Consider the following 27,550-nt stretch of genomic DNA (forward strand, 5'->3'; position numbering starts at 1 on the left):
TTTTAAGCGATGAGATCAATTTATTTATTTATTTTTACTGCACTGGGTTGAAGCTAGGAACAAGACTCAGGTTATCTAAGACCTGCAGCATGTAAAATGGTTTCCCTGTGTCAGGGGCCTCTAACATTTATTTTATCTTATCTTTCATGAAACGAAAGCAGAGCTATACATGCTTCAACATCTGATGCAAATATCTCCATCAGAAACCATATTTTAAGACTTGAAACCATCAATCGCATTAAAAAACACACACGCTTATCCTGAGTCAGTCAGCAGCAACACTGTTATCACATCATCAAAAGAAGTTTCACATCACAAAGGCGATTATAGGTCTCAGGCTCACATTCTTTCATTACTGACTAATTGTTTTCTACAAAAAGGCAGTTATGAAATGAGGAAAGGGGATACTAAGCAGAGGACAGGATGTGAACTAAGAATGTCAACGTAGCTATGAATTTGATCACAAGAGAACATGAAACTAAAGTATGGTACTGTATTATGGAAAATATAAGAAGAACAAAATGAAGTATATAAGCACCAGAGATATACGTTTTAAAAGTTTGATGGGTTCAATCCATTGTCTGCATAAGGGCTAAGTTGATCTAAGTAGTAATTAAGCAAATAAGTAAGATAGAGACACCTGTGGCCTAGTTTATACCGAGGTGCTAAATCTGTGTCTGAGGTGTGCCACTTCACAAAGGGATCCACATCCTTTTCTAAAAAGCATCCCCTCCAATTAAAAAAGACATGTCATGGAGAAGGAATCTAGTTTAGCTTCCTTCCTGACTTACTAGTTGTTTATATGTGGGATTCCCCCCCCCCCCCCAATGTGGAAGCATTTGATCACAGAAGCTCTCACCCACAGGTTTATGTGATATTGCTCAAACATAGCTTTTCTATTTCCTTGAAACCTTCAATTCTGTTCTCTCGTAGAAAATGAATGGATTAACAAATTATGAAATGTTTCTACTCAGATGATGGATGCCATTTTTTTTAATGCCATACATGTAATTTGTTAACATAAAACTGTACTGTATTTAAATTATAATATTGAAATAATTATACCTGCATAGTTATACCACTAGCTGGGAGGGAGGAGGCCTAGTTATTAATGGACTCCGCAGCTGTGCAAGTATGTTTTCATTCCCACCTACCCCCCCCCCCCCAAGGCTGAAGGATGCACAGAAATTGCAGCAGAAACATTGTTTTTCAAGTAACTTGGGTTGGCCATGAGAGAGGTTAGTCATCACAGAGTTTGTTTGTTCATTAAATTTCAGGTGGGCTGTATCCAAACTTGCATGAGTAGAAACCTGCTCACAGTGTCAAGCTTCTCTGCCCTTTCTCCTCACTTGCATCCCTCTTTGATTCCCAGAAGTGTCTTCCAAAGTTTGGAGACAATCAGAAAAGGCCTGGGATAGTTTAGGACCCACCCAACCTTAATTTTTTGACTAGTTGTTTCAAACAGATTTTAATACTACATTTTTGAATTGCCATAACCTGCCCTGGAACCTTGTTTTGGTGGGTGGGTAAGAAATTGAATAAATTATAATACTAATGCTGGGGAAGGGGAATCACCCCAAATAATCACCCCATTTCTGGCAGTTCCCCCTTTCCACTACAGCTTAGTGAAGCACATGTCAGGCTGTTCCTGGGCAGCCCTGACCCCCAGGAGAGGTTTTTCAGAGAACAGGAGATGAGAAAGGGTGAAAAATCGCCATTGTGTGTGTGTTTGGATACAGTCCATTAGAAAGTAATGTTCAAAAATAGATATGGTTGTAACACTTCAATCTTAGCTTGAGACCCATATTCATGGTCTGAGACAGCCTTAACAAAAAGCAAAATATGCTAGATAGTCAAATATTGTTCTGGGATCAATAACTTCTTTTTTTTCTTTTTTCCTCAGAAATGCAAGACAACAAAAGTAGAGTGAAAGTCATCAAAGACCTTGTACAGAAGCTCCCGAGACCAAACTACGACACCATGAAAATATTATTTGAACACTTGCAAAAGTAAGTTAAGCTACTAACTATAAAATGTGAGGTATTAAGAGTTAGACACTTAAATTGCAATGTGATTTTGTCCTCTTCTTATTGCTCTGCTAATAAGCTTTCTGCTGGTTGAAATTTAAGATATCATATCACTTCATCCAATAAAAATGGCCCAGGATGAAACTAGACTTCCTCATCAATCTTGGTTGGACAGTGTTAGTATTTTATTTTAAAAAAAAATATATATTCATTTCTCCCCTTTTCAAAGCTGGGTACTCTCCAACCATACCTGAATACTGAATACTCTCCAACCATACCTCCTCATTCCCCATTGCTTCAGGCAGTTTTCTCTGGTTTATGAATAAGAAAAATACCTGCCCCATCACAGCTTTAGCAGACAAACCATTTTGAAATGGTCAGTACTCTTCATCATGTTTGCTTCGCAGAACTAACAGAAGAGATTATAGAATCAGCGGGTACTGCTTTTATGTACTCAGCTATACGGGAAAAAGAACCAACTTTGGTTCCACTTAGGATAGAAAGTAGTATGTTGAGTCTTGTGCGGACTCTATGGAGGAAAGTTGGTTTCATGATATTGGGGAGGGGACTCCTCCTACAGACCTAAACTATATTTTAATAAATAGTGGCTTTATAATGGGTTGGTTTTTTTGCTGTAATCTTTAGCTCTCTGAGTGTGTAATTCATCAATTGTTGTTGTAATTTATATGCCACCATTTGGCCAAAAAAGGCCTCCCAGGTAGCTCACATGATTAACACACAAATAACAGAATTCAGTCAGGATATATTTTGTTAATGGTTGAAGATGTTTCACATAAGTTCGAAGAAGCATGAGCTTTTCCATGAGTGATTGAAAGAAGAGCTCACCCAATGACATATTATGTAGACTCTGTAGCAAGTCTCATGCTTGTGCAAAGATGCTACACAAGTTCTTATGTGAGCAGAAGAACAGATTTGGATGGACTTTTACTTTTGTCCTCAGTGCAGGAGTGCACACTGTAAAGGAAGGAGCCTTTCCTTTGAGCGGTAGATGCCTTCTTTATGCAAAAGTGCATCTTTGGATCCAAAGGGGAACAGCTCTTCCTCTCTTGAATAATTCAATGATTGGGTTTTTTTGGTCCTTTTTTGCAATGTTCTTCAACTTAATTTAAAATAAGTACTGTTGAAAAGGTGTTGTCATTATTTCCTTGAGACTGCACTATCTTGCAGCACCATTCAGTGTTACCAGAGTGATATTATCTACTGACCACATCCTGTGGGATGCTCTCGCTGTCACTGATGCGCTCTATTTTAAATTAAATTAAATTAAAATCAGACAGAAATGAACACATGATTTTGGTTTTGGTTTCCATGACACATGGAGAGTGCAAGGAGAGTTGTCCTAGGCTTTCTGCACAATTTTGTCGCGCAATAACAGAAATACTGTTGCAAACACCTAGCAAGTGGTTAGCTAGCTGTGCCCATTGTCTTCTCCAAGCAAGTACTTATGATGGCCACCAGCTCTATCCAAAGCCACCCATAGCTGCGCACTAGTTCAAGCATACTGAGAATGTGATGTTCTTTGCAAATTATCAGTGTAACCCACGCATCCATTGAGACCATGTGTTTTGGGTGTTTAGTACTCCTAATGCAGTAAGTGCAACACTATATTTTTTTCTTTCTTGTTAGGTTTGGACTGGATAGGAATTCTAATTGCAAATAAAAAGCCTGATTATTGGCATTTGGGATGAGCACATGTTTAAAGCTTGCCCTCTGTTACAGAAACAGTTCCACCATTGTTGTAAATAGTTTGCAAGGACAGACATGAGCCAGAAACTTTGGAAGTTTTCAGGGGCACTTTTGAATCGAAACAAGACTGGCGAGTACTGTACCGCATGTAGATCCAAGGACAGTCACTGCAAGAATTTTCTCGCACTATAAAATTATATTCATTATCAAGCTTGTTCTGATATTTATCCGAAAGTATATTTAAGGTGCTGAAGCCTACCGTTGGTGCATAGATTCATTCACAACTAATGTAGTAGAGTGTTTATATTCTTTTTGGCATATATTGGACCTTAATTTGGTTGGAAGTCTGCATTATGGCCTTAGGAGGATCTTAAGAGAACCTTACGGGACCTTGAAGTGTTTAACAAATATCACAGTTCCCCTTTGTGTAGTGGGGCTTCACATATATTTGGAGTAAATGTAAGGCAGTTTTCCACTAGGTTACATTTGGGTCTTTTCCAGTCTGGAGTTTTTATGGCTTTGGAATCCTCTGATTGTAGGGATATTGCAAAAAATCAAATTGGGGCAGACACAAAAGTAAGCAGCTGTGTTCAGGTTCACACAGCAGCGCCGGATTAGGGGCAGCACGAGCAGTTCCCCCGCACAGGGGGCCAAGCCAAGGGAGCGCAAAATAATAGTAATAGTTATAATAACTTATTTATTATATATCTTATATATCAAATTATCTCCTCACTCAGAGCACCATATTACCAAAGTCTGCCCCTGCTTACAGATAGGCACAAGTTGAGCAGGACTGTTTGCAGGTCCTGAAACTATAGCTCCCATAGTGTCTTGGACTCTGGCATCCTGTTGGCCTTGGATTCTAATCCAAGTGAGAAAGGAAAGTTCAGGGCTTGTAAAATTTGCCTCTCCTGAGCTGGGCCTGAACTTGATTTAATTTAATTTTATTATTTATATACCATACATCTTTGTTTCTGCACCCAGCAGAACTTCACTGGGCATCACTACTAACATCTTTACTCAAATTGAGCAAATTTGTGACAGCATGGGCAAGAGACTTATCAATATAGCCTACCAGACATCAACAGGGAAAGTATGGTCCAAAGTTGTGACCAAGAAGGGTTAAAATGGGGCAAAGCAAAAGATGGCAGGAAAGAACTTGGCAAGTCAAGTGTGACATGTGCATATTTTAAAGACATGTATGTCAGGGGTGGTGAATTTGGTGGACTACAATTCCCATCATCCCTGACCATTGACCTAGCTGAACCCCACCCCTGCTGTATATTTTCAAACAGATATCAGGCTCTGCCAATATGATTGCTTCTACCTCTTCGAAATGCCACACCAGTCGGGATCTGGCAATATTTTACATCTTTAAAAATTATTTTGATTTATTAGTTTTTAACAGTTCTCCTCTAAAGTACAAATCAACACTGAGATTTTCAGATTTATGTCTGTCAATCACATTCATAACAGTAATAGAGGAAAAGGCAGGATCTAGGTTGCCTCCTCCTTCACACTCTCCCCTCTTCTTTAAGTGGAAAGCACTGAACCCAGATGCCCAACTGTGGCAGAGAGTCTTCCAGCAACAGCATCTGGCTTCTTGGCAGTGACTTTCAGGCAAGTTGTCTGGGGAGCTGTGCGGCTGCCTCTTGGTTCATCACGTGGATCAGTTACTGTGGCCTGTCTGGCTGCTTTGCCCAGGCAGAAGCCAATTCCTTTTGATTCACCTTTGATTTTTCAGAAACTTGTTCATTCCATTTGGGTGTGTGTGTGTTTTGAAACCACTTGTGTTTTGCTGTAGGGCAGCACTCACTTGCATATCCAAGCATCTTTTCTCTTTCTGCTAGATATAAAATCATCAGCCTTTCTGTCTCCCCATCAACGCTGTTAGTTCTTCTAATAACGTCTTCAATCAATTTCACTGCCCCTTGTTATACAGCAGAGAAAATTGATCACAAAAAGGGGGAAATTATAAAACTCCACAAATATCTAGGTTGTTTAGCACAGGGTTCTCTGCCCCCCCCCCCACAAACCATGAACATACTATACAACTGAGATGGATTCCCCCCCCCCCCCCAATTTCAAAATCTGGCTTCATTCTCACATTTTCAAAGCACCACGAAGAAGCAGCATCTAGCCCAACTGAAATCAGAGTCTCAAAACGGTGCATCCTTTGCTGGCTTTATTGCACAGCAAAGATCTCTCGCTTCTGGAAACTATATTTAACAAAGGAGATTTATTTTTACCTATTATAAAAAAATATATATCTCAGCCAACAACCCACATGTAAGAAGAATGCAACAGTAGCTCACGCAAAAGGAAGCTATGACAATGTGATGACAAGTTCAGCAGCCATACACAGAATGCTGTGGATAAATCAAAAATTAAAGCTATTGTATGACAGCTAGGAACACTTAGCAAGCGAAGTCTGCAAAATTTCCATTATTATTATATTTTGGAGGGAAGAAAGATGCAGATTACACATGTGATTTCCATTTGTTCCAGCCTTTCTGCAGGTTCAGTCCAGCATGGATATTAAACTTGTGTGTAGTGGCTTGTTTGCTTTCCCCCAGTGTGGTTGAATGAGGAGACTAAACTCATAAAAACTATACAGACCTTAAGAGAACAAATCAAATCAGACATAGCACCTTGCATATACAGTGTTTTTGCACATGGCACTAAAATGCCTTTGAGCTAATGCAAAAAATGAAAGTAGAAGGAAGCTAGTTTTAAAACTGAGAACATGCTCCAGCCAGTGTTCTTGTTGCATTCAAAATGATGGAAATCCAAAAGGCACTGAGAACATACAGGCCACATTCACACCATTTATTCTAAACACTATGATACTACTTTAAACAGTCATGGCTTCCCCCATGCCGAGAGCTGCTAAGACAGTCCTGTTCCCCTCACATAACTACAATTCTCAGAGTGGTTTAACAGTCAATCCCTTCTCACAGAGAACTTTGGGAATTGTAGGTCTGTGATGAGAATCAGGACCTCCGAACAACTCTCAGCACCCATAATGAACTATAGCTCCCAGAATTCTATAGAGGAAGCCATGGCAGTTTAAAGTGGTATAATAGTGCTTTAAATGTATGGTGCAAATGTGACCATAGTCAGACACAGTATAGAAGATTGCAGAGGTTCATGGTTTCTAGAAAGATCTGACTGCAAACATCCACCAATGGAATTTTATTGATTTGAACCCCTGACCTAATCCATTTCGCTGAATTGCCATTAACACTGTGCTCACAATTTTAAAAGCAATCCACAATGTTCCCACGCTCTGAATCAATGTTTCCCAACCTTTGGTCTCCAGCTGTTTTTGGACTACAATTCCCATCATCACTTGCTAGCTAGGGAAGATGGGAGTTGTAGTCCGAAAACAGCTGGAGACCAAAGGTTGGGAAACACTGCAGATAGTGAATTTACAACCCTTCATATTGGTTGTGAGACATTTGCATTTTGTACTTCAGAATTAACTCAAGATCAAAATGAGTCATAAGAATGATCCAATATAGTTGACACAGCACAGTTCTCCATTGCTAGTGATGTATACATTTTAGCCACCTCGTTCTGTGGAGACGAAGGTGTGGCACTACAGCTGTATTTCAGTTTAATGAGGTAGGTTCTTATGAAACCTACAGGATTTATTAACATAACTAAAGCCCTACTGAATCATGCCAAAAAAACGTCTAGTCTAGTGGGAAGAACACTATTGCACAACTCTGGTCCTGCTTGAGAGTTTACCATAGGCATCTGATGGTGACTGCGAGAACATATTGCTGGTCTAGATGGGCTTTTGGCCCAATCCAGCAAGGTTTTGTTGTTTCTCTTACATACTTTGGCTATATAAAATGCAGGTGTCCCCCCCCCATTGGAATACAAAATGCTGTTGCTTTCACCCAAACCCTTTGGCTTGACTCTTAACTCCCTTGCTACAGTAGGACTGGCCAGCTGTAATTTTGCACTAGCAATTGTTCCCTGACCCAAAAAGGCAACATGTAGGTAGGTGATGTGAGAAAAATTACCTCTCCTGTTTCCTTTGCACTGCATCCCAGTACCTCTCAGTCAACAGAAAGTCAAGGAATGTGCTGAGAGAATCAGCATTTTCAGTGCCTTCATTTTTTATCAGCCAAGATCATATTATTGTGATCAATGTAGGATTAGAAGTTCTCAGGCAAGAGACAGGCCTCTTTCTCATGAAGAGCTACAAATCTTCATATTAACGTGACTAGTTTGAAAGTTAAGAGCAAATCTGCAAACTGGAATGCACTCCACTTGTAATGGGAACAAAACGCTGGCAGTGAAATACAAAGAGGGGAAGAGAGACCTAAATCACAGCACAATGACCTCCCTTAAGGCATCTGCCAAAGAGACGGTGTTTTTTAGGCAGCTTCTGTGAAACAGCGTCTTGATGTCTATGCCACGTAGTGATTTATTATTGTGCCTGAGAAACTGGAGCGGTGGGGTGGGGGGTGTCAGTAGTATGTGCCTAAGCAACCCTGAGCCTTTGGTCATAGAAAAGACTTCAGCATCGTGGGCACCACACCCACACCTACTGATGTGGTCCCAGTTTTTTCTTTAGAGGCACCTAATTAAGAAAACCTTGACTCATTTACATGGATACGTTTGATCTAAATTACACTCCAAACCACACCAAATTAAGAGCATCTGTGAACGTGAAATGTTTGTTCCCTTCGACTGGTAGAGTGGAGCCGGCTCTGGGCTGCACATGTTCAAGTGACGAAAAATATTTCAGATGTAGCATGCTTCTCAGACCTACTTTTCCACTAATAATTTGCAGGGAGCTCAACTAGTATCTCTCTTTCTCCCCGCAATCATTACAGGCTGTCTAAAAAAAGTTTCACTTTTCTTCTTCTTCTAAAGCCAAAAAAGAAAAGAGGTAAGTGGCCACCTACTTTGTTGATACTGATGTGGTCACTGCCAGAAAAGCAAATCCAGCAGTTGTCAAGAGTTGTCGCTGACATATAGGGCTAATTCCAACTAAATACTTTCCCAGAACTGAGCAAGGAATCTGTTCTCTAGTTTAGTGATCTTTCTTGCAAAATCCACAAGTATTTTGCATTTTCTGATGTATTTTCTTCATGCATATATCTCTACCAAAATAGGTTCGCGGGGGGCGGGGGTGTTACATTGGAATTGGCTCAGTCTTCTCTTTGGAAATCATTCAGGAATCTGAACCAAAAGCTATCATTTGGGCTCTTTCACAGATTGCATTTTACTCCTCAAGTTCTGCATGAAGAGTACCTGCTTTGATTCGGTAGCTGCAGTAACTCCTTTAAACACCAGGTCAAGGCAATTCACTAGGAGGATAAACAAGAATCTGTATGCACAGTTGTCTGTCCACAGCAGAGGCTAGTACATTTTAATTTGGTACTCTTCCAGGTTTGTTTTTGACATGTGTTCAGTGGTAAAGAACCAAAATGTCAACACCACAGACCATATTGAAAATACTTTGCACAGGGCTAGTGTCAAGGGTTAGCACTGTTGGGCTTCTTTCAAGAGTCCAATCCCAGCAGAGGCCCACTCAGAAGAATCTGCTAGACCTGCTCCTCCTCTTCAGCATTGCAACCTGCCTTTTCACTCATCTCTCATCATAGCCTAGCGATAGCAATGGTCAAGCGAGGCGCTGTAAATAATATAGCCTGCTAGATCACTGGCTTTCTGCCTGGTAGCAATGATGAAGTTCAGAAGTAACAGCAGCTGGTGATAGTGGTGGTAAGGATGTAGATTCACTTAGGGGGGTGGGTGAGGGCAAGAGGCTCCTTGATTTAGGGCCTTCCAAAACCTGGAGCAGATGTGACATTTGTAAAGTTGTTATGTGTCTATCTATCAATCCAACTGCAGTGGCATATCGTGGGCTTCCTTCGCTTCCTGGTTTTGATGCATGCATGGATGGGACTGTGACAGGAGAGGGAGTGACAATATATGGCTTGATGACTCCATTCAGCTTTGTCATATGTTTTGTTAGACTGCCCTATGTGACATAGCGAAATGCAGTTATAAACACAGTTTTGCATATCATTGATATTCTACAAAGCTATGTTTATAAACATACTTTGATATGTTGTCTAGAATTGTGGCTCAGTTTTGGAAGTCTATATGGCAGCATGGAACTCCTGAGATAGTCTATTTATACACACTGAGAGAGAGTATCTGCATATTTTTGGTAGTTTATTAGTTATCATTTTAAAGGAGATTGTTGATGTTGGTATTGTTGGTATGGCTACTTAGAACTTAAAAAGAATCCTGCTTGATCAGAGCAATGGCCCATCTGATATACCATCCTTTTCTTATAGTGGCCAACCAGGTGTCTATGGGAAGGCCACAAACAGGGCCTGAGTGCAAAAGAATACCCCACAAGTGTCCTGGGAAAACTGGGATATCTTCTTTTTTTGTGCACGAGAACAGAGGCCATTTTCGGCGTTGTGATCTTGCAGAGTCTTGCACCGAGATCTCACCTTGGAAAAACCATCACTCTGGGGTAAATGGTATGAAACAGTACTCACCGCTACTACACAGACATGACTTTGCTGCTTTCCCATCATTAGGAGACCCCCATCATTCGCATATATAGGTTGTGTTTTTTTTAATTCTCCTTAGGGCAAGATAGAAGCACTACCTTAAAGTCAGGGCTTTTCCCCCAGCCAGAACTCAGTTCCAGCACCTCTCAGGTGGGTGCCATTGCCATTATAAGAGAACAAGGGAGCTGTTCATGGTGAGTTTCTGGCACCTCTTTGTTCTAGAAAAATAGTACTGCTTAAAACTATTATACTGAGAGGAAAGGGAACATGAGGTTAAACCATTTTTTACAAGCCCTTTTGATTTTGTGGTGTTCACAGCCAAACCCCTGGATTTGGCCCAGTGTGTTCTGAACTGGGACAAAGTTCAAAGACGACAGGCTTGAATTTCAGCCAGCTTCATATTTTCCCCTTCTTCCCTTTTCCTCTGCAAACAGTTTGAATTACATAATTTCAGTATCAGAATGAGCTATAGTTTACCTGTCAGTATTTTACCTTTCACATTCAAGCTGCGACCGATACTTGATCCCATAAGACCTTGTTCTTGCATATTATTAAAAATTGCTCCATGGATTTTTAAGCAAAGGGTGGAGGCCTTATTTTTATTTTGAAAAAAACACGAGTCCTTTTGTTTGAAGTGATTTTAATACATTTGTCTGATCTACTGCCTTTTTTGCAGTAGCTGGAATGTAATTTGAATATATTAGTACTTTCAGCAACACTGCTCAGGGAGCCTAGTTAATAACTTATGCATGGATACATAGATACACTTCAGACAGAGGTAATGTTTTAGCCCTTGTGTTGGTAATACTTAGAAAGATGGAATGAAAGAGTCTGTTCTTTTCCTGCCCTTTGTTGTGGCCATGCATTGTGGGGGTATGGAGCCAGGGTTCTTTCTGCTGCCTACACAGCCTGGATTCAATAAGCAGTTCTATATGTATATTATGACAATGTGGTCAAGGAAACCAGATTTCTCTCTCTCTCTCTTTTACTATACCTTTGTGTGCCTGTATGGCATAACAAAAAAATCTGGTGCTTATTTTTCTTGTACTCATTCAATATGTTAACATATTCATAATTTGATACAGGTTATGTTCATCATATAATTAAGGTTGGAGTGTTAGATGAAAAACCAGCAAGATGTTACATGAACGGAAAATATTTGTCCTTTCATACACAAATCATTACGGCGTGTAAATCTGACGAATGATCACTAACCCTTGTCTGACTGTTTGTTAGATTCTTTTGAACCCTAGCCCTATTCAGGCATCTCCCCACCACCCACCCCACCAATTCCCCTAACCATATGACAGAGGAGGGTGGATAGGTGCTCCTTGGCCCTCGCCCTGGCCCTTCTAATGCATCACTATCCATCGCTAGCTTCCACACAAATCAGTGGCTGGACTGCTTCTACAGGAGGCCTTCTCTACTCCACATGTGATTTAGAACTTTGGTCCATTAATTAATTAATTAATTGGAATCACTTTTGAGGAAACTTCTGAATAGCATTTCAGTCATCCTGAAACTGTGGACCAGACTAGCTCCTAGGCTTCCTGTCATATATTGCATATAATGTTGTTTACTAGTCTGTATAATGTAGATGTATCATCAGTACCTTCTGTGCACCTTCTGAGGATTATAATGAGAAGTCATAACCAAGATATAATGCAGATTGAATTCCCTCCTCCCCCAACCTCCACCTTTCTCCTTTCCTTTCAAAATTTATTTCCTCAAATCTAGGAAAGTAAAAAATGAAAATTTTCTCCTGTCACAGGTTTCTCTGATCTTCCCAGCTGCTTTTCCTCCCTAATACTGTACTGACTTTTTCTGAGATAACTCTTTCTGTTGGAAGCTTCTAGGTTATGATTCACAATGTGACATGTGAGTTCATACTCTACCTTGCTCAAATCATGTGTCTGCACAGCATTATTCACCAATCACAGCCCTTTTCTTGTCAATGATTGCCAGAGGCAGTAGAAACAGTGAAGGATATCTATTGTGAAAAGTCCAGTTTCAATGTGTTTCCCCAATTTATTTACTGACCTTCGATGTAACAGCCACACTCTTGACCCTCATGAGATGGAGCCTAGGGGGAAATGGCACTGAGCACCAATTCCATATCCTGTTGTTCTGTAGTCTAAATTAAGTGCTAATTAATTACCCCTGGCATCTTTGCCTTTGCCTGTCAAATTGGATTTAGGATATTCCTTCAGCATTTAAACAAACAGGCTTCTATCTCCAACTGAAATCCCAAGAGTTAATCTTTCTTTTTCTTACAAATCCGTATTCAGAAAGGAAACAAATATGTCCATGTCCAGTGCAGGTAGCACTGACATTTAAAGGAACAAGGATTGGTATTGTCAATTTTGATTAATAGCCCTTCATTAATAAACATCCTGTTACTCGTTTTCCACCTGCAGTTGCTGATGTTCCCTGGAATCAATTAACTCATATAATTTGATTTATTTTACAAAGACATTTTTGGATGTGTTGCGTTGATGATAAAGCTTTCTGTGTTTGCAGTTCTTGATTCAAAGTGAGATTGTTACCTAAGTGCTCTTTATTTTTTAATGTTGCAAGGAAATGTGGCTTCAGGCAGTCTGGAACTAAAAGAATGAAAGTAAATTTCAAAACTTAAAGCTGAATTCATAGAGAAGTATCTGTTGCCTACTGGGATATGTACATATCAGCTGTGCATAGGCAGTGTTATTCACTAGACTGGACGACAGAATGAAAAACAAATAAGCTCAGCAGCTCCATGGCCAAAGGTTATAAAAACCAGCTATGATTCTAATTATCTGTCCTTCCACAAGCAAATGAGGCCACATTCCCCCATGAATAGGAAATTAGACAGAATAAGCAAGAAATAGGTGGATGTTTCCCACTCAGTCCAGGGAGGGCATTGTGCAGGCCTGTTGGGTCTTCCCATCACCATGCTTGATCCAAGAGTACACTTAGATTATGTCTAACATTTCTGTCTTCTGGGAATGCTGCAATGGCTGATCTTCTCATGAGGAATCTCTGACAAGCTTCCAAGGCATTATGGGATCCTCAGAATTTAGTTTGAAAAACAATACTTTAGAACATTGACCCTGGTTTGGTTAATGTGAGTGCAATGAAAATGCAGAGTTGGGTCAAATCTTCTGTGAGGAGGTGCTATTAGGTTTTGGGAAACATAGGGAGAGGGTGGCGCTGTGGTCTAAACCACTGAGCCTCTTGGGCTTGCCGATCAAAAGGTCAGCGGTTTGAATCCCCGCAACGGGGTGAGCTCCCGTTGCTTGGTCCCTGCTCCTGCCCACCTAGCAGTTCGAAAGCATGTCAAAGTGCATGTAGATAAATAGGTACCGCTCCGGTGGGAAGGTATACGGTGTTTCCATGCTCTGCTCTGGCTTGCCAGAAGCGGCTTAGTCATGCTGGCCACATGACTCGGAAGTTGTACGCAGGCTCCCTCTCCCAATAAAGCGAGATGAGTGGCGCAGCCCCACAGTCGTTCACGAATGGACAACTGTCCCGGGTCCCTTTGCCTTTTACCTTGGGAAACATACTGATAAGAAGGCAGCAAGAGTAGGGAAATTGCAAAGGTGCAAATTATCGGATAGAATGATATGCTAAGTTACTTCCTGTCTCAAGGAAGGGAGACAGAAAGGAGATGGGTCCCAGAGTTGAACCGCTGCCTGCAGGTGCAAGATTGTAGCTGGGCCCAAATTGGTTGGTGGCCAATCTGCCTGTGTGTCTTCAATAGTGAGCAATCAGAAAAAAGGATCAAGCAGTGGATAGAATGGGTGGGTGCCTTCATAGTTTGCCCTTGAGCTAAGTACCATCACCAGTGCTGGGTTTCCTAGAACCCTCCTAAAGTGGTTCCAAAAACAGAAAGCTTTCTTAAGGGAGAAACCTAAGTTGGTGTTTCCATAAGAGAAACAACAAACATGGTAGAGAGACAAGAAGATGGAGAGAGGAGACCAGAGAAAGGATCTAGCTGTAAGTGAAGAGAGGTCTGCTGTCCTGGGCATCTATAGCGTTGAGATAGCTTGAAGAAAAGAGACACACCTACAGCAGCCTCCTGGGGAATCAAAGAAGCCAAACAATTTTGGTGTCTGGGGATGCCCAATTATAGGAAAAAGGTTTCCTGATGGTTGACAGTTGCTAAGAGAAAGGATCATTTTGTGAGAGACAGAGTGCTCTTGCATTTTGTAAGAGACACTAAATGACATTCTGGGAGATACTAAATGACAAATGGACATAAGTAATGAGTTGTTTGCAGCAATAACAAGAAGTTGTCCACTGCAGAGTTGCACAACTGGTCAAACAGGATTTTTTAGCCAATCGGAACACCTTTCCAAGTGACAAAGGGTTCCACATGGGAAGAGGCATTGGTGCTTTTCCAGGGAATGCAAACTAGCATTTAATCCGGTTACCAGTAGAAGAAAATGTTCAGAAGGAAGCCATTTATTCTCACCAGGGTTAATTAATGACTGAACAGAGGCATATGCTTACATTAGACATGACAGAGGTTCCAGGAACTAATTAGGCTTTCACATGCATTTGTTCACCATGCTCTTGCTGTTTGGAGAGGTTGTTTAGCTTGAAGCCAAGGTTTTCTTCCTCTGTTACTTTGCACTGCCATCGTGCTCATTGTATGTAGAGCAAAACCAAAGTGGTCACTTAGCTCATGAGCCTATGCAGGATTCCAGCTGAACTGAGCTTCCCTGTACCAATTCTCCACAAATTTGCCCTGAAATACTGGGGAATAGCATGGGTGAGAGGTGAGAATGGGAGGGGCTATTGGGGGAAGGAGCAATTGGCAGAAATCACATCCTTCTCCCTTCCAGACTTCCCTTTGAAGAAGCACGTCTGGATCTAAGCTCCTTCCACTTGTATGCATGGTCCATTATTGGCGTTCCAGCCTTATTGCTGATCTCAGCCATCCTGTTGTATTAATTAAGTGAACTGAAATCATCCTCATGATTTGCTTTATCAACCATGGAGCATGCCACCAAGAATGTCCTTGCTATGTGGAAAAACTCTCCGCTGAGCAGTTTGGAGTTATATCCTTCAATCCTGCAATGAAACGTGAAAAGAACAGAAGGGAGAAAACCATAATAAGAGCTCTGCTGGACCAAACCAAAACTTTATGTAGCGCAGCATCCTGTTTCCCACAGTGACCAAAACAAATGCCTATGAGAAGCCCACAAGCAGAACGTAAGTGCAATAGGCATGCCCTACCGTCATACCCCAGCAACTGGTATCATGCCTTGACCATGGAGGTAGTATATAACCAGCAGGACTTGCAGCCATTGATTGCCTTATTCTTCATAAAGCCAGGACTTGCTGTTTCAGAACCCATGCTGATTTTGCATTAGAAAGACTTGATCTTTTTATGTGCTTGATAATTTTATCTTTAATCATGGTTTCACAAATTTATCCAGAACACAAATTGCAACTTATCTGGGCTTCCTGCATTCCCCCAGATGCTTCCCCACCTTTTTTTGGAAATTAGTCCTACATGGGCCACTTTTCATTCCTCAGATGTGGTGGCCAGTCTTAGTTAAAAGTTACATAATTGTTTGAATATCAAGTTCTATAAGAACTTTCAGAACTCTGTGACGTGCTAATTTTCAATTTGTCAATAAGGCCTTGTCAACACTATTCGCTTTAGTTCTTCAGACTCCCTTTCTGAAAAGGTTAGTTCAGGCACAGATTCAGATCTGTAGATGGATCTCCTTTCTGGGATAAAGAGTGTTGCATGGATTAAAAACCTGTATCCTGCAGATGTGTGCATGGTGTGCTCCTGAATCAGTGATACAGTATATGTTTCAGTGGTGGAGTAGATCTACTTGTCATTGACGGTATTGGCCTAGATACTGAGAGTATTCCACATACAAGAATTTCTGCCCCAAGAGCCAAGCATGCAGTCTTGCACCCGCAGCCTTAAACTGATATACTTTCCATGGTAAGACAAATTCAAAGAGACTTTCTTCGAAATAGAACTGTTGAGGTGGAGATGCTGCCAAAGTTCACATCACTTGGAACAGAAAGACTTCCTGACATGTAATGTTCACTTTCAAGAGAAAGGCAAATAAACATCTTCATACATCTTTGGTTTGGAATTTAATCTGAACTAGAGAAGAATGTAACTACCCCCCGCCCCCAACCACCCATGAGCAGCCAAGACCCTTTGTGGCATCTTATACCTAGGAAGCCAGCAAAAGTAGGGACTGAGTAGCTTGGAAAGCAAATGCTATTTTAAACCAACTGTGATTTATACAGAATAAATTGCATTTTAAAAAATGGTTAGCATGGTAGGTGTATTTTTAGGATGATTAATAGGTTTGCTCTCTAGCTGTTTTGAATTGTGTATTTTACTTTTGGTACAAATTCAGAAAATGTTACATCTTTTCTTAAATGTCCTTTATTTGTTTCTGCATGTTTGGTTCTGCAATAGGCTGTGCCTCTAGTAACATATTAACTTGCTTACTTAACACTATCATTTTGTAGGACAGGACATCTTACAACTAGGTTATTTTCCAGAACATTTGGCACAGCTAAGGTATGAATGTTGAACTTCTTCCCACATAAAGAAAACAACGTCTTGCTTTCAAAGAGATCCTGAGCCATTAATAGCAACTTAAGGATTGATAGGAGGTCCAAATATTACAGCCCATTTGGCGATCATACTTTTCCTGTCAGATATATTTGTGCCTACAATGCATTTAACTGGCATTATTATATATTTGCAAGCGAGATTTTATTTCAAGCTTAGATTACTTCTCAACTCCTAACGCCCAACCTACTGGAAAACGTACAGAAAAGTCACTGTGACCAAGAATCTTAATACCTGCCATTTCTCAGGGGGTTGTTCCATGACAGATCATCACAAAACAAAACATAAATAACTTCAACATCTCAGATTTTGATTAAAATTTCTATACTGGATTATCTCACAGGTCGAAGTCACTGGTGTGAATAAAAATTCCCTATGCCTTATAGCAGAACTTTCCAAACTGTGTGTTGCAACACGTTAGTGTGTTGGCTGCTGTGTGTAGGTGTGTCACTTGTACGCTCCCCATACTCTTCCCAGGGCTGGGAAGGGGTTAATTTAACCTCTGGTTTGCTAGTAAAACTGAATTACAGTGATGTGAAATGATGCACGTCTAAAAAGTGTGTCAGCAACATACTAAATTTGGAAAGCTCTGCCTAATAGTTTTTCAGTTGTGCGACTCAAATTGGGTCTGTTAGACCCAACATTTTAAAGCAATGTGAACTAAAGTTGCTTATGGGGCCCCTCTGAGATTAGGGCCCCTGAAACTTAAGCTTCATAAGTTTCATAGTAGATACACTTTTCAAGCTATCGAATATTGGAACCAATGGGGATTTCTGTAAGATTAATCAACTCTCACAGCACCAAGTAAAGTAAACTATGTTATCCACAACTGTAAATCCAAGGAACATTCTTACTCTACTGTTTGAAATAAAATAGACAATTGACTCTCATCTAGGTCGGGGTCATCTGGGCCGGTTCACTTCCGTGGAGATCACTCCATGGGCTGGATCGTGTCTGCACAGACGCAATTTCCAGCACCGCGGAAGTGAGTTCCAGCTCTGCGCTGTGCCGGTTCAGCGCTGTGCATGCGGACTCACCGAGTGGGCAGATCTGTTCAGGAGCAGCTCATGGGCCATTTAAACAATCCCCATGGGCCGCAGGTTGCTGACCCCTGATTTAGATTCTTGGAGTGTTCGGTACCTAGCAAACAACAGGAAAACTTCACCAGCTATTACTTACTGCAGGCAGCCAGTGTGCATTTCTCATATCCTTCACTTTTTCAGCATCCCAGCTTCTGGCTGAGGATCCCTTCCCGCAGGTGCTGCTTCTGTGAGACTGACGTTGCTAATTAGCAGTAGTCTGCGTAGGCAGGTGAATTTGTTGTAACAACGGCTGGCATCAACCCTCAGCAAAGCTGGAACAAACCTATAGTAAAATTACAAGCAGCATGGCTATAAATGTTTGCTCTCCTCAAATGGGTGCAAACAATTCAGGCTTATTCCAGAAACAGTCCTGGGTCTGTAATGCAAGGCATTCTCTTACACTGGTTATTGGATAGGTTATTATAGCATTTTTATTGTCTGTTTTTTCCCCCCATGTTGTTTCAGTGCACTTTTAAAATATTAATATATTACTTCTGATATGTTATTGTGAGCTGCATTGGACTTCCTTTTGGGATGAAAGGCAGCATACATAATCTGCAATGAAATTGAAATGAAATAGCTTCTGCTATAGTCCTCAAATATAAACAACAGCAACATTTGCTTTGCTCTACTAATGGTCTTTTCATTTTATTCTTTCCTTTACTCTTTGCTGGTCCAAGACAGACAGCAAAAGTTTATTCTTACCACTCAAAATCAAATCCTTTGTGTGTTTGTCAGAAGCTTGTATGTCTTCTTCCTCACTCATAATTTCTGGGGCAACTACCATACCTGTGTTAAAAGTACAGATAGGTAGCCGTGTTGGTCTGCCATAGTCAAAACAAAAACAAAAAAAAATCCTTCCAGTAGCACCTTAAAGACCAACTAAGTTAGTTCTTGGTATGAGCTTTCGTGTGCATGGTGTATCTGAAGAAGTGTGCATGCACACGAAATCTCATACCAAGAACTAACTTAGTTGGTCTTTAAGGTGCTACTGGAAGGAATTTTTTTTGTTTTTGTGTTAAAAGTAGCAGAGGAAGGAAAAGTCTTGTGATTTTCGCACTCCAGAAAGGTGAGAGTGGGGACTTGAGCAACGGGGCCTTGATATCAGTGGCCCCACCGTGACTATGGAATTCTCTCCCACACAGATGTAATGTGCAGATGGCTTTTTCTTTGCAGAGTGGCCGTTAATGGCGCCTCTATTTCATACAGCTTTTCAGTAAAAAATTGCTGCTGTCTTTAAGGTTTTAATCAGCTGCAAGGTCATTAAGGATTAACGTGTCTTAAATGGTATTACAGTGATACCTCGGGTTACATATGCTTCAGGTTACATACGCTTCAGGTTATAGTCTCCGCTAACCCAGAAATAGTGCTTCAGGTTAAGAACTTTGCTTCAGGATGACAACAGAAATCGTGCTCCGGCGGCGCGGCAGCAGCAGCAGGAGGCCCCATTAGCTAAAGTGGTGCTTCTGGTTAAGAACAGTTTCAGGTTAAGTATGGACCTCTGGAGCGAATTAAGGACGTAACCCGAGGTACCACTGTATGTTGAGTTGAATCAGTCCTCTTTTAGTATGGCTGGTTTTATGGTTCTTATATTTTGGCACAGCTTTGGGATTTTGTAATATATTTGTTGTTGTTTTGCATTTTCATATGGAAGCCGTCCTCGGAAACTAGACTTAAAACTCTTTTAAATAAATAAAACAAAAGGCCAAGTAGAGGGTAAGAACTTCTAAAATACTTATGTGCATGTACATATGTCCAGCAGTGGCAGGCTAATATGGAACATTGTTAAGTATACAGAGCATAATAAGGGAAAGGAGAATGTTAGCTGCTTTGAGACTCATTAGGGTAGTGATAAAGCGGGATATCAAATCTAAACTCTCCTCCTCCTCCTCCTCCTCCTCCTCCTCCTCCTCCTCCTCCTCCTTCTTCACATGCCATTTCCTCCCTGCAACTATGGGGTGCCCAATGATTGTATGAATGGGTGAGATATTTGTGAACCCAAATCCATCAAGGTGAACTTGCCAGGAAGTTGATGCTGTAATGTTCAGTGATAGTGCAAAAAACCATTCCTTAAAGTATAAGCGATTTCTGCTATGCAGCAATGAAGTGGAAGAGAGAGCCAACATTCTTATGAGAGGGCATTGCAAGTCTTGTTTTGGATAACACAAAAGGCCTCTCTTTTCATCTGACAAAGCTCAGGTGGCAGGTACGTCTGATGACAGAAGGTTAATGTTTAGCTTCCCTCATATCCCCAAGATGGGGCTTGGGGGGGGGGACACACATTCAGATTTTCACATGGCAGATTTGCTATACGCCCTGTTTTTTAGAAAATAGTTTTTATTAAAGTTTTTTGTGTTACACGAGAAACAGGGAAAGGTACACATATTGTTTCCACTTTCAATTCATAGACAGTTTGTTTATATTTAGTGAGAGACACTTTTGTCATAGATATCTTGCCTTTGGGAGGAAAGAGAGATGGGATATTGTTCTTTCATTTTATTGCCTATTATTAGTGTTGGTGTTTGCGTCAGCATCTTTACGGTTTTATTTATTTTTATAGATAATTTGAGAGGTTAGGGTGTCCTGAGCCTGGTTGGTTTCATTCAGTTAATTGCAGTGTGGCTTGTTTGTTGGGTCAGGTTAGCCATATTGATTTGTAAGCTGAATAGGTCGTATTCCTGTTGTGCATGTGATAAAGAGGAAGCATACCAGGGTGAAGGTGTCCTCCTCTGCTTGTTCCTGTGCTATTTTGAGTTTGTTGGTTAACTTTTCTAGTAGGGCAGTTTCCCTTTACATTTTCATACCAATGGTCTATGTTCCCTCCTGATAGGTCTTTTTAGTGTCTGCAGGGACTCAGGTGGCATTGTGGTCTAAACCACTGAGCCTCTTGGGCTTGCTGATCAGAAGGTCGGTGGTTTGAATCCCTGTGACGGAGTGAGCCTGTTGCTCGGTCCCACCTCCTGCCAACCTAGCAGTTTGAAAGCACGCCAGTGCAAGTAGATAAATAGGTACTGTGGTGGGAAGGTAAATGGTGTTTCTGTGACAGTGTTCTGTTGTGCCAGAAGCGGTTTAGTCATGCTGGCCACATGGCCTGGAAAGCTGCCTGTGGACAAACGCTGGCTCCCTCAGCCTGAAAGTGCCACAACCCCATAGTCGTCTTTGATTGGACGTAACCATCCAGGTATTTTACTTTTACTTTTTACCCCAGTGTCTGGTTAACGTTTGTTCTAGCTGATGCAAGTAAGTGACTTATGAGTTCCTTGTCATGTTTGCGTGTGTGTTGTTGTCGTGGAAGATATTTAATAGGGCTAGTTCTGCAGTAGCTTCTATTACCTGTTTTGTTATTTTGGAAATTTCCTGCAGCACTGAAATCCCAAAGGACTGACCTTTGGGACATTGCAGTTGCTATTCCTTGCTATACATCCTTTTAAAGCTAGGTATTGTACCTGTAATCCCACTGAGGTGAAAATGGTTGCGCATGTCTTAGGTAAGAAAATATATAATCTTGCCTTCTTGTAAAACAGTTTTCAGGTGGTTCTTTGAAACCCCTGTTGAGAATTTTTCTTGGTGGTGCCAATATTTTAAAACATTAGCATCTCTCTCAGATCTATTATGATTGTCAGTTCTTTAGTCTTTTTTACCAAGCCCATGATTTTGTATTAATGGTTAGTTGACTGCAATAAACATTCCTGCACTACACAGGAGTAGTATGCACTTCCCCCGCCCCCAACACAAAGACTTGCCTGCATATTGGAAAGTGGCAGGTGCAAGCAGTAAAAAAAGAGGGCACCATTTCTTTCCAATTGGTTACATCTTCAACCTGTACCCAGATTAGCAGAGCAGAGTTAATATTACCATACTCCACACAATCGTTTGTGAAGCCTCCATTTCATTTATGATAAAGATGTTATATTTTAAGAAACTATTAATTAAGCCCGTCTGATTAGTGCCATATGGAGTGTGTTTTTTGTAATGGACACCAAGGCTACAGGCATGAGACTGTACTCTAGTAAAAGTCACATATTAATAGGAAGCATTACTGATTTTTTTGATTTTTTTTAAAGCCTTAAATGAGTTCGTGCGTTGAGGGAATGTGGTAAACTGGAAGACTGGCAGGCTTCCATCACAAGGCAGTGCTCACTACATGACCCCACCCACTGATTTGATAAGAGACCTTTCTCTAAGGCATGGAACAGATGATACATCATTCTTTTCCTCTTCCCCCTTCTTCTATTGCCATTTTGCAGCAGCTTCTAAACTAGAAAATAGAGTTCAGGGCAGAAAGAAATCTATCTTTTATACAGCCTTTCTGGTAGGTTAGCAGAAACAGACAGTTGCAGGTTGCCATCTTGTAGATTCCATTTGTCATCCGTGTTCCCTTAGCAGAACAATAAATTATTTTTAAAGATCAAGAAGTCTCATTAAAATAAAGCCTTTCAGTGGAATAGTTTATGCTTATGTTTGCAGTGTAAGACCAACAGAGTTCAATGGGAGTTACTCCCTGGTAAGAGTGCATGGCATTGCAGCCTTAGGCCCATTCTTTGCTAGTGATATATGTGCATTCATAACATTTTCGTAGTAAACTCTTTCAACTCCAGCAACCCTACATACATAGTTTAAATAAAACATCTCTATATGAAGTTGAAGCTGTTCAGTGGAGCATGACAGACGTATTAGAATGGCACTGTCATAGTGTGGAGTGCAGTTCATAAGCAGCTGGTGAATCTAAAGGCCAGGCCCTCCCTGACTTGCTGCAAGGTGGTAGCTTACTGATTTCTCTTCAATAAGATGCCTTGCAGAGAAATTTAAGGGGGGGCATGTTTCTTGTACCACATGCAGAATGGATGAGAAATAAAACTGAGCGGTCAGCTCTTGGTTATAAATGTAAGGGTGTCCTAAATGTCTTAGGTTGCATTACTGAAGGTTGTCTTTAAAGCCCTATCATTTAAACGGAATTGTCTTGCTTTTTGTCTTGAGAACTCTTGAAAGCCTTGCTGCTTGAACTGTGCTAACAATCGTTTATCAGCAATCATTCACACTGTAAGTTATTGCTGTTTGGGGCCAATTCAAATGTTAACACTTTTCAAGTGGAGAATGTAAAAAGAAAAGAAAAATTCTGTGATACTGTAATGGTCATATTGCATCACCTAGAAGACAACCTGACTGCAAATAGCATACTGGGCTCAAAACACCGTCTAGAAGCCCAGCCCCCCATTGAATTTAGCACTCTACATGAATTTTGGAACACTCATGGGGTAGTAAGCAGCATACAGGCTAGACCTAGCACCAGATGGGGCCCAGGATGCCGTTTTAGTAGTGGGTGAGCAGTGGTACTACTTTTGATGGGAGTCAAGCCCTACCACCATCTTAATGTACACAGAATGCAATCTCATTTGAAAGAAACACTGTTGCCCACCCAGTGTTAAAATATCTCCCAGGAGGCCAAGCAAAGATGGCAGTGAGTTGTGCTACTGTCACTCCTGTGGCCACATGGGGGTACATCAGTAACACTATGACAAACATTCCCTGAATACCTGGTGATTTAATATTTGTATTTCTGTTTTCCAACAACAAATGTTGAGCTCAAGGCAGCTCACAATAATACCGAAAGCACTGTGGGGGAAACCACTGTAAATACTGTAATATCAAGCACAGATAACATACAAATAACTCCAACAATGAATTCATCGAAACAATTACAATTCCATACCTCACAAGTATCTTGGTAAAAACCAAGACTCCCGTTTTTTCGTGTGAAAGAGTATGGCAGCCATTTCAGGTGCTGCAATCTCACCCTGAAAAAAAAGTGTTTCTTTTAGGTTCTGTGAGTCACATGACTCATGCAGGAGCACATCTGAGAAGATGTACATCCTGGTTTTGGGACCCAACTTATTGCAGCTCTGTGCTGGGTAGCATCCCCCTCAGCAGTAAGATATTTCGTCATGTTAAAACTATTTGCCCTGCAGCTCCCACTCCACTTGATCTGGGTGCAGGGCTGGGCCCAGTCCACCTGCAGCTTCAGGCTCTCTATGAAAGGTGGCCCAGCAGAGGCGAATACCAGGGACATGAAGAAGTGGCTCTGGATTAAAGCTCTGGCTAATAAGTCATGTCTAGACAATTGCCTACCGTATTTTTCACTCCATAAGACATACTTTTTTCCTCCGAAAAAGTAAGGGGAAATGTCTGTGTGTCTTATGGAGTGAATGCAGTGGGCGGCAGACGGATCCCTCGGCTACTGCTGCAGTCGCGAGCTGAGGGATGCCTCCGCTGCTGAAGCCATGGCTCCTGTCTGTCACTCGCTGTGAAGCCAGCAGAGCAAGAGCAGCTGTGCTGCTATCGCTCTTGCTCTGCGGGCTTCTCAGCGAAGCGGGATGAGGGACGGAAGGGGCTCTGTGTAAGGGGCTCCCTTCTGTTCCTCCTCCCACTTTGCTGTGAAGCCAGCAAAGCAAGAGCGAGAGCTGTGCAGCGCCTCTTGCTCTGCTGGCATCACAGCGAAGCGGGAGGAGGGATGGACGGGCGCAAGCAAAGTGAGAGCCGCTTACATGGCTTCTCTCTCGCTTTGGGCAGCTCTCACTTTGCTTGCCCATCCCTCCTCCCGCCTCGCTGTAAAGCAAGCAAAGCACCTGTTGTGGTGTCTCCTCCTCTTTTACAGTGAGGCAGGAGGAGGGATGGGCAAGCAAAGTGAGAGCTACGCAAAGCGGGAGAGAAGCCATGTAAGCCTCTCTTGCTTGGCTTGCTTATTATACATGCTCTGCACAGAATATTTTTTTTCTTGCTTTCCCCCTCTAAAAACTACCGTATTTTTCGCACCATAGGACGCACTTTTTCCCCTCCAAAAATGAAGGGGAAATGTGTGTGCGTCCTATGGTGCGAATGCAGGCTTTCGCTGAAGCCTGGAGAGCCCCACTGCCAGCCCCACAAGCTCGGGGGACAGTGGGAGATGCGCAGCACGCCCTTCCCGCTGTCCCCCGACTTGGCTAGAAGGCTGGCAGGGGGGAGAAGCCTGCTCCTCCCCGTCGCCAGCCCCGCAAACTCGGGAGACAGCGGGAGAGGCGCAGCACGCCCTTCCCGCTGTCCCCCGACTTGGCTAGAAGGCTGGCGGGGGGAGAAGCCTGCTCCTCCCCGTCGCCAGCCCCGCAAACTCGGGGGACGGCGCTGGGCTCCCGCTGCTTGCAGAGAGTTGCCTGCATGCTGAAGCCTGCGTGCGCTGATCTCAGTGCGTCCAGGCTTCGCGGACCTCTCAGCAAGCAGCGGGAGCGCTCCCACGGCTTGCAGAGACTTGCCTTTTGGGGGGCTGGGGTCGGGGGAAGCTCGAGCTTCCCCCGTCCCAGCCCCGCGCCTGGGGGAAAAATAATTTTCCCCTCTTTATTTCCCACCAAAAAAACTGGGTGCGCCCTATGGTCCGGTGCGCCCTATGGTGCGAAAAATACGGTAGGTGTGTCTTATGGAGTGAAAAATACAGTAATATTACAGTGATCTGCTCCCACGAGAGAAAGAACATGAAGGACATTAAGGAGAAGAAATATGTTTCAACATACCACCAAGGAGAATACGAAGAAAGGGCTCCAGTGCCTGTCAAGAGGAAATAATATAGAGTTTATCCACTATCTTGGATCCAAAAATATCATTTCCACCATAAGATGGACCTTTTTCATCAATTTTTTTTCTCACTTCTATTTCATTCTCTCTAATAATTAAATCAAGATTTTAGTTATAATTGAAGCACCACTGAAAAATGAGAGTGCCACTGCATTTTCTGTTTAGTGAATTTTTTTCCCCTTTAGTTGAATTCATTTTTTAACCAATTCCTTTCTTTTTTTTGCCACCAGGATAGCAGCCAAGGAGAACGTGAATCTTATGTCACAGCAGAGTTTGGGGATTGTTTTTGGACCGACGCTCCTTCGGCCTGAAAAAGAGACAGGCTCCATGGCAGTAAACATGCTATACCAAAACCAGATTGTTGAGCTAATGTTAAGCGAGTACACCAAGATCTTCAACTGCGAGAAAGACTGACAGACAGGGAGTGTTACTGAATATATTCACATCTGTCTTTGAATCTAATATTTTTACATTTCTGTAAACATCTTTCTGAAACATTTATTCTCCCCTCAAGTGACAGATGCCTCGTTTTGTGAAAACTTAATGACAATTTTGTCTTTAAATTTCCAAACATTGGAATAAAAATACATTGTCAATATTTGCTTATATGTACTCAGCATTAACCCTTTGAATGAATCATTCTCTGCCAGCACTCCGCCCCCAGGGCTTTGCCATTTTGCATGCCTTCATTTTACAGCTGGGATTTGACAATTTCGCCAAATCCAGATGAAAGATAGCTTAGAGGCATATGCAATGGCACTCCCAGACAAGCAGGGTTGGAGGTTAATGGGTTTAAATTGGCTTTTGGAACAATTAAATTGGTGTAGTGATGCAGTCTATCACTTAATAACAGGTATGTACATTCAAAATAATTTTGTGTGGAAAATGATCACGTCGAATGATGAAAGCTACAGGTTCAAAACATGGTTATAGATTTTCACACAGGCCTATAACAAAAACTCAGCCTAAATCATCATAGGTTGGGGTGGTGTAAATGTTTCATTTGCAAGCTTAAGAATGAAATTAATCCCTGAGCCTCATTGTTTCAAATGCAACAGCAGCAGTGCATCAAGTTACCCAATTGCTCATTTTGAATGCAACATCCATTTTGAATTTTCCAACACTTTATCCGACTTTGCTCTTTCCCCAGCTATGTCATGTTTTGTAGAAATTTTTATTATGCTCCCAAAGATGCTTTATTGGTGAACTGCATTAAATTCATCTAGAAAGAACTTTTTTAAAAGCCTTTTCATATGCCCTTAGGATTACTTGGCTAGACTTGAATCAATTTATACATTTGATGGTTAGTTTCAGTTGTCATGGATAAACAAAAGGGTAACTGTCTAGAATATATCAAATATTGTTTTATTCTGAAATGTATGTTTCCAGCTATACACATCCCCTACCCTGTTTTGTAAAAGTATTCCGCTGATAAAATGTAGACTTATGTTTGACAGCTTTTTAATCAAGTTCAAAGAGAATAAATAAAACTAATCCAGTGTGGTAAAAGAGTCTGCCTGGCTATCGATTTGTTCATAAAATGAAAAATAAACCATGTAAATAAAATGTGTGAAAATGCAGATCTAGAAGCAAATATTTTGAGCAATTAACGCCCCCCCCCAATATAGGATTAATGCATAAATCTGCTGTGTATGAGAGATATGTCTCAAGTATCAAATCTAATAGTCAGGAATTACAATGTCATTGTTCAACACCGTTTCTCAGCCTACTATGTTGTTAAGCAGTTGAAGCTGTGTTTTAAAATGATCATCAAGGAAAATAAATGTACAAGGATGCTGCTGCTTCATTAAACAACTACAAGCACCAGGATTAATGGGTAAGATATTCAGAATCCACAAGTGAAAAAGGACTAAGCTATTGCTGAAGCAACCACGACGTTAGTACAGAACGGCGAGAATGAAGAAAGAGACACCAAGCAGTAACCAGTCAGAACAATTTAAGAGAAAGAAGTAAAACTTTAGGATA

The 27,550-nt window shown here is 41.5% G+C and overlaps 1 protein-coding gene across 15 annotated transcripts in view; it reads left to right on the forward strand.

The window, feature by feature from the left end:
* Positions 1-27,073, forward strand: part of ARHGAP15 (Rho GTPase activating protein 15) — a 377,757-nt gene extending 350,684 nt beyond the window's left edge. For all 15 annotated transcript variants that reach the window (XM_081929289.1, XM_081929290.1, XM_081929284.1 and 12 more), the window contains 2 exons: positions 1,904-2,009; positions 25,795-27,073. In XM_081929289.1, coding sequence (XP_081785415.1) covers positions 1,904-2,009; positions 25,795-25,978 — 290 coding nt within the window. In that variant the 3' untranslated portion in view covers positions 25,979-27,073. The remainder of the gene's footprint in view (positions 1-1,903; positions 2,010-25,794) is intronic.
* Positions 27,074-27,550: the final 477 nt, after the last annotated feature.

The sequence above is a fragment of the Podarcis melisellensis genome, assembly GCF_964234715.1.
Source record: "Podarcis melisellensis genome assembly, chromosome: 1".
NCBI classification, from domain to species: domain Eukaryota; kingdom Metazoa; phylum Chordata; class Lepidosauria; order Squamata; family Lacertidae; genus Podarcis; species Podarcis melisellensis.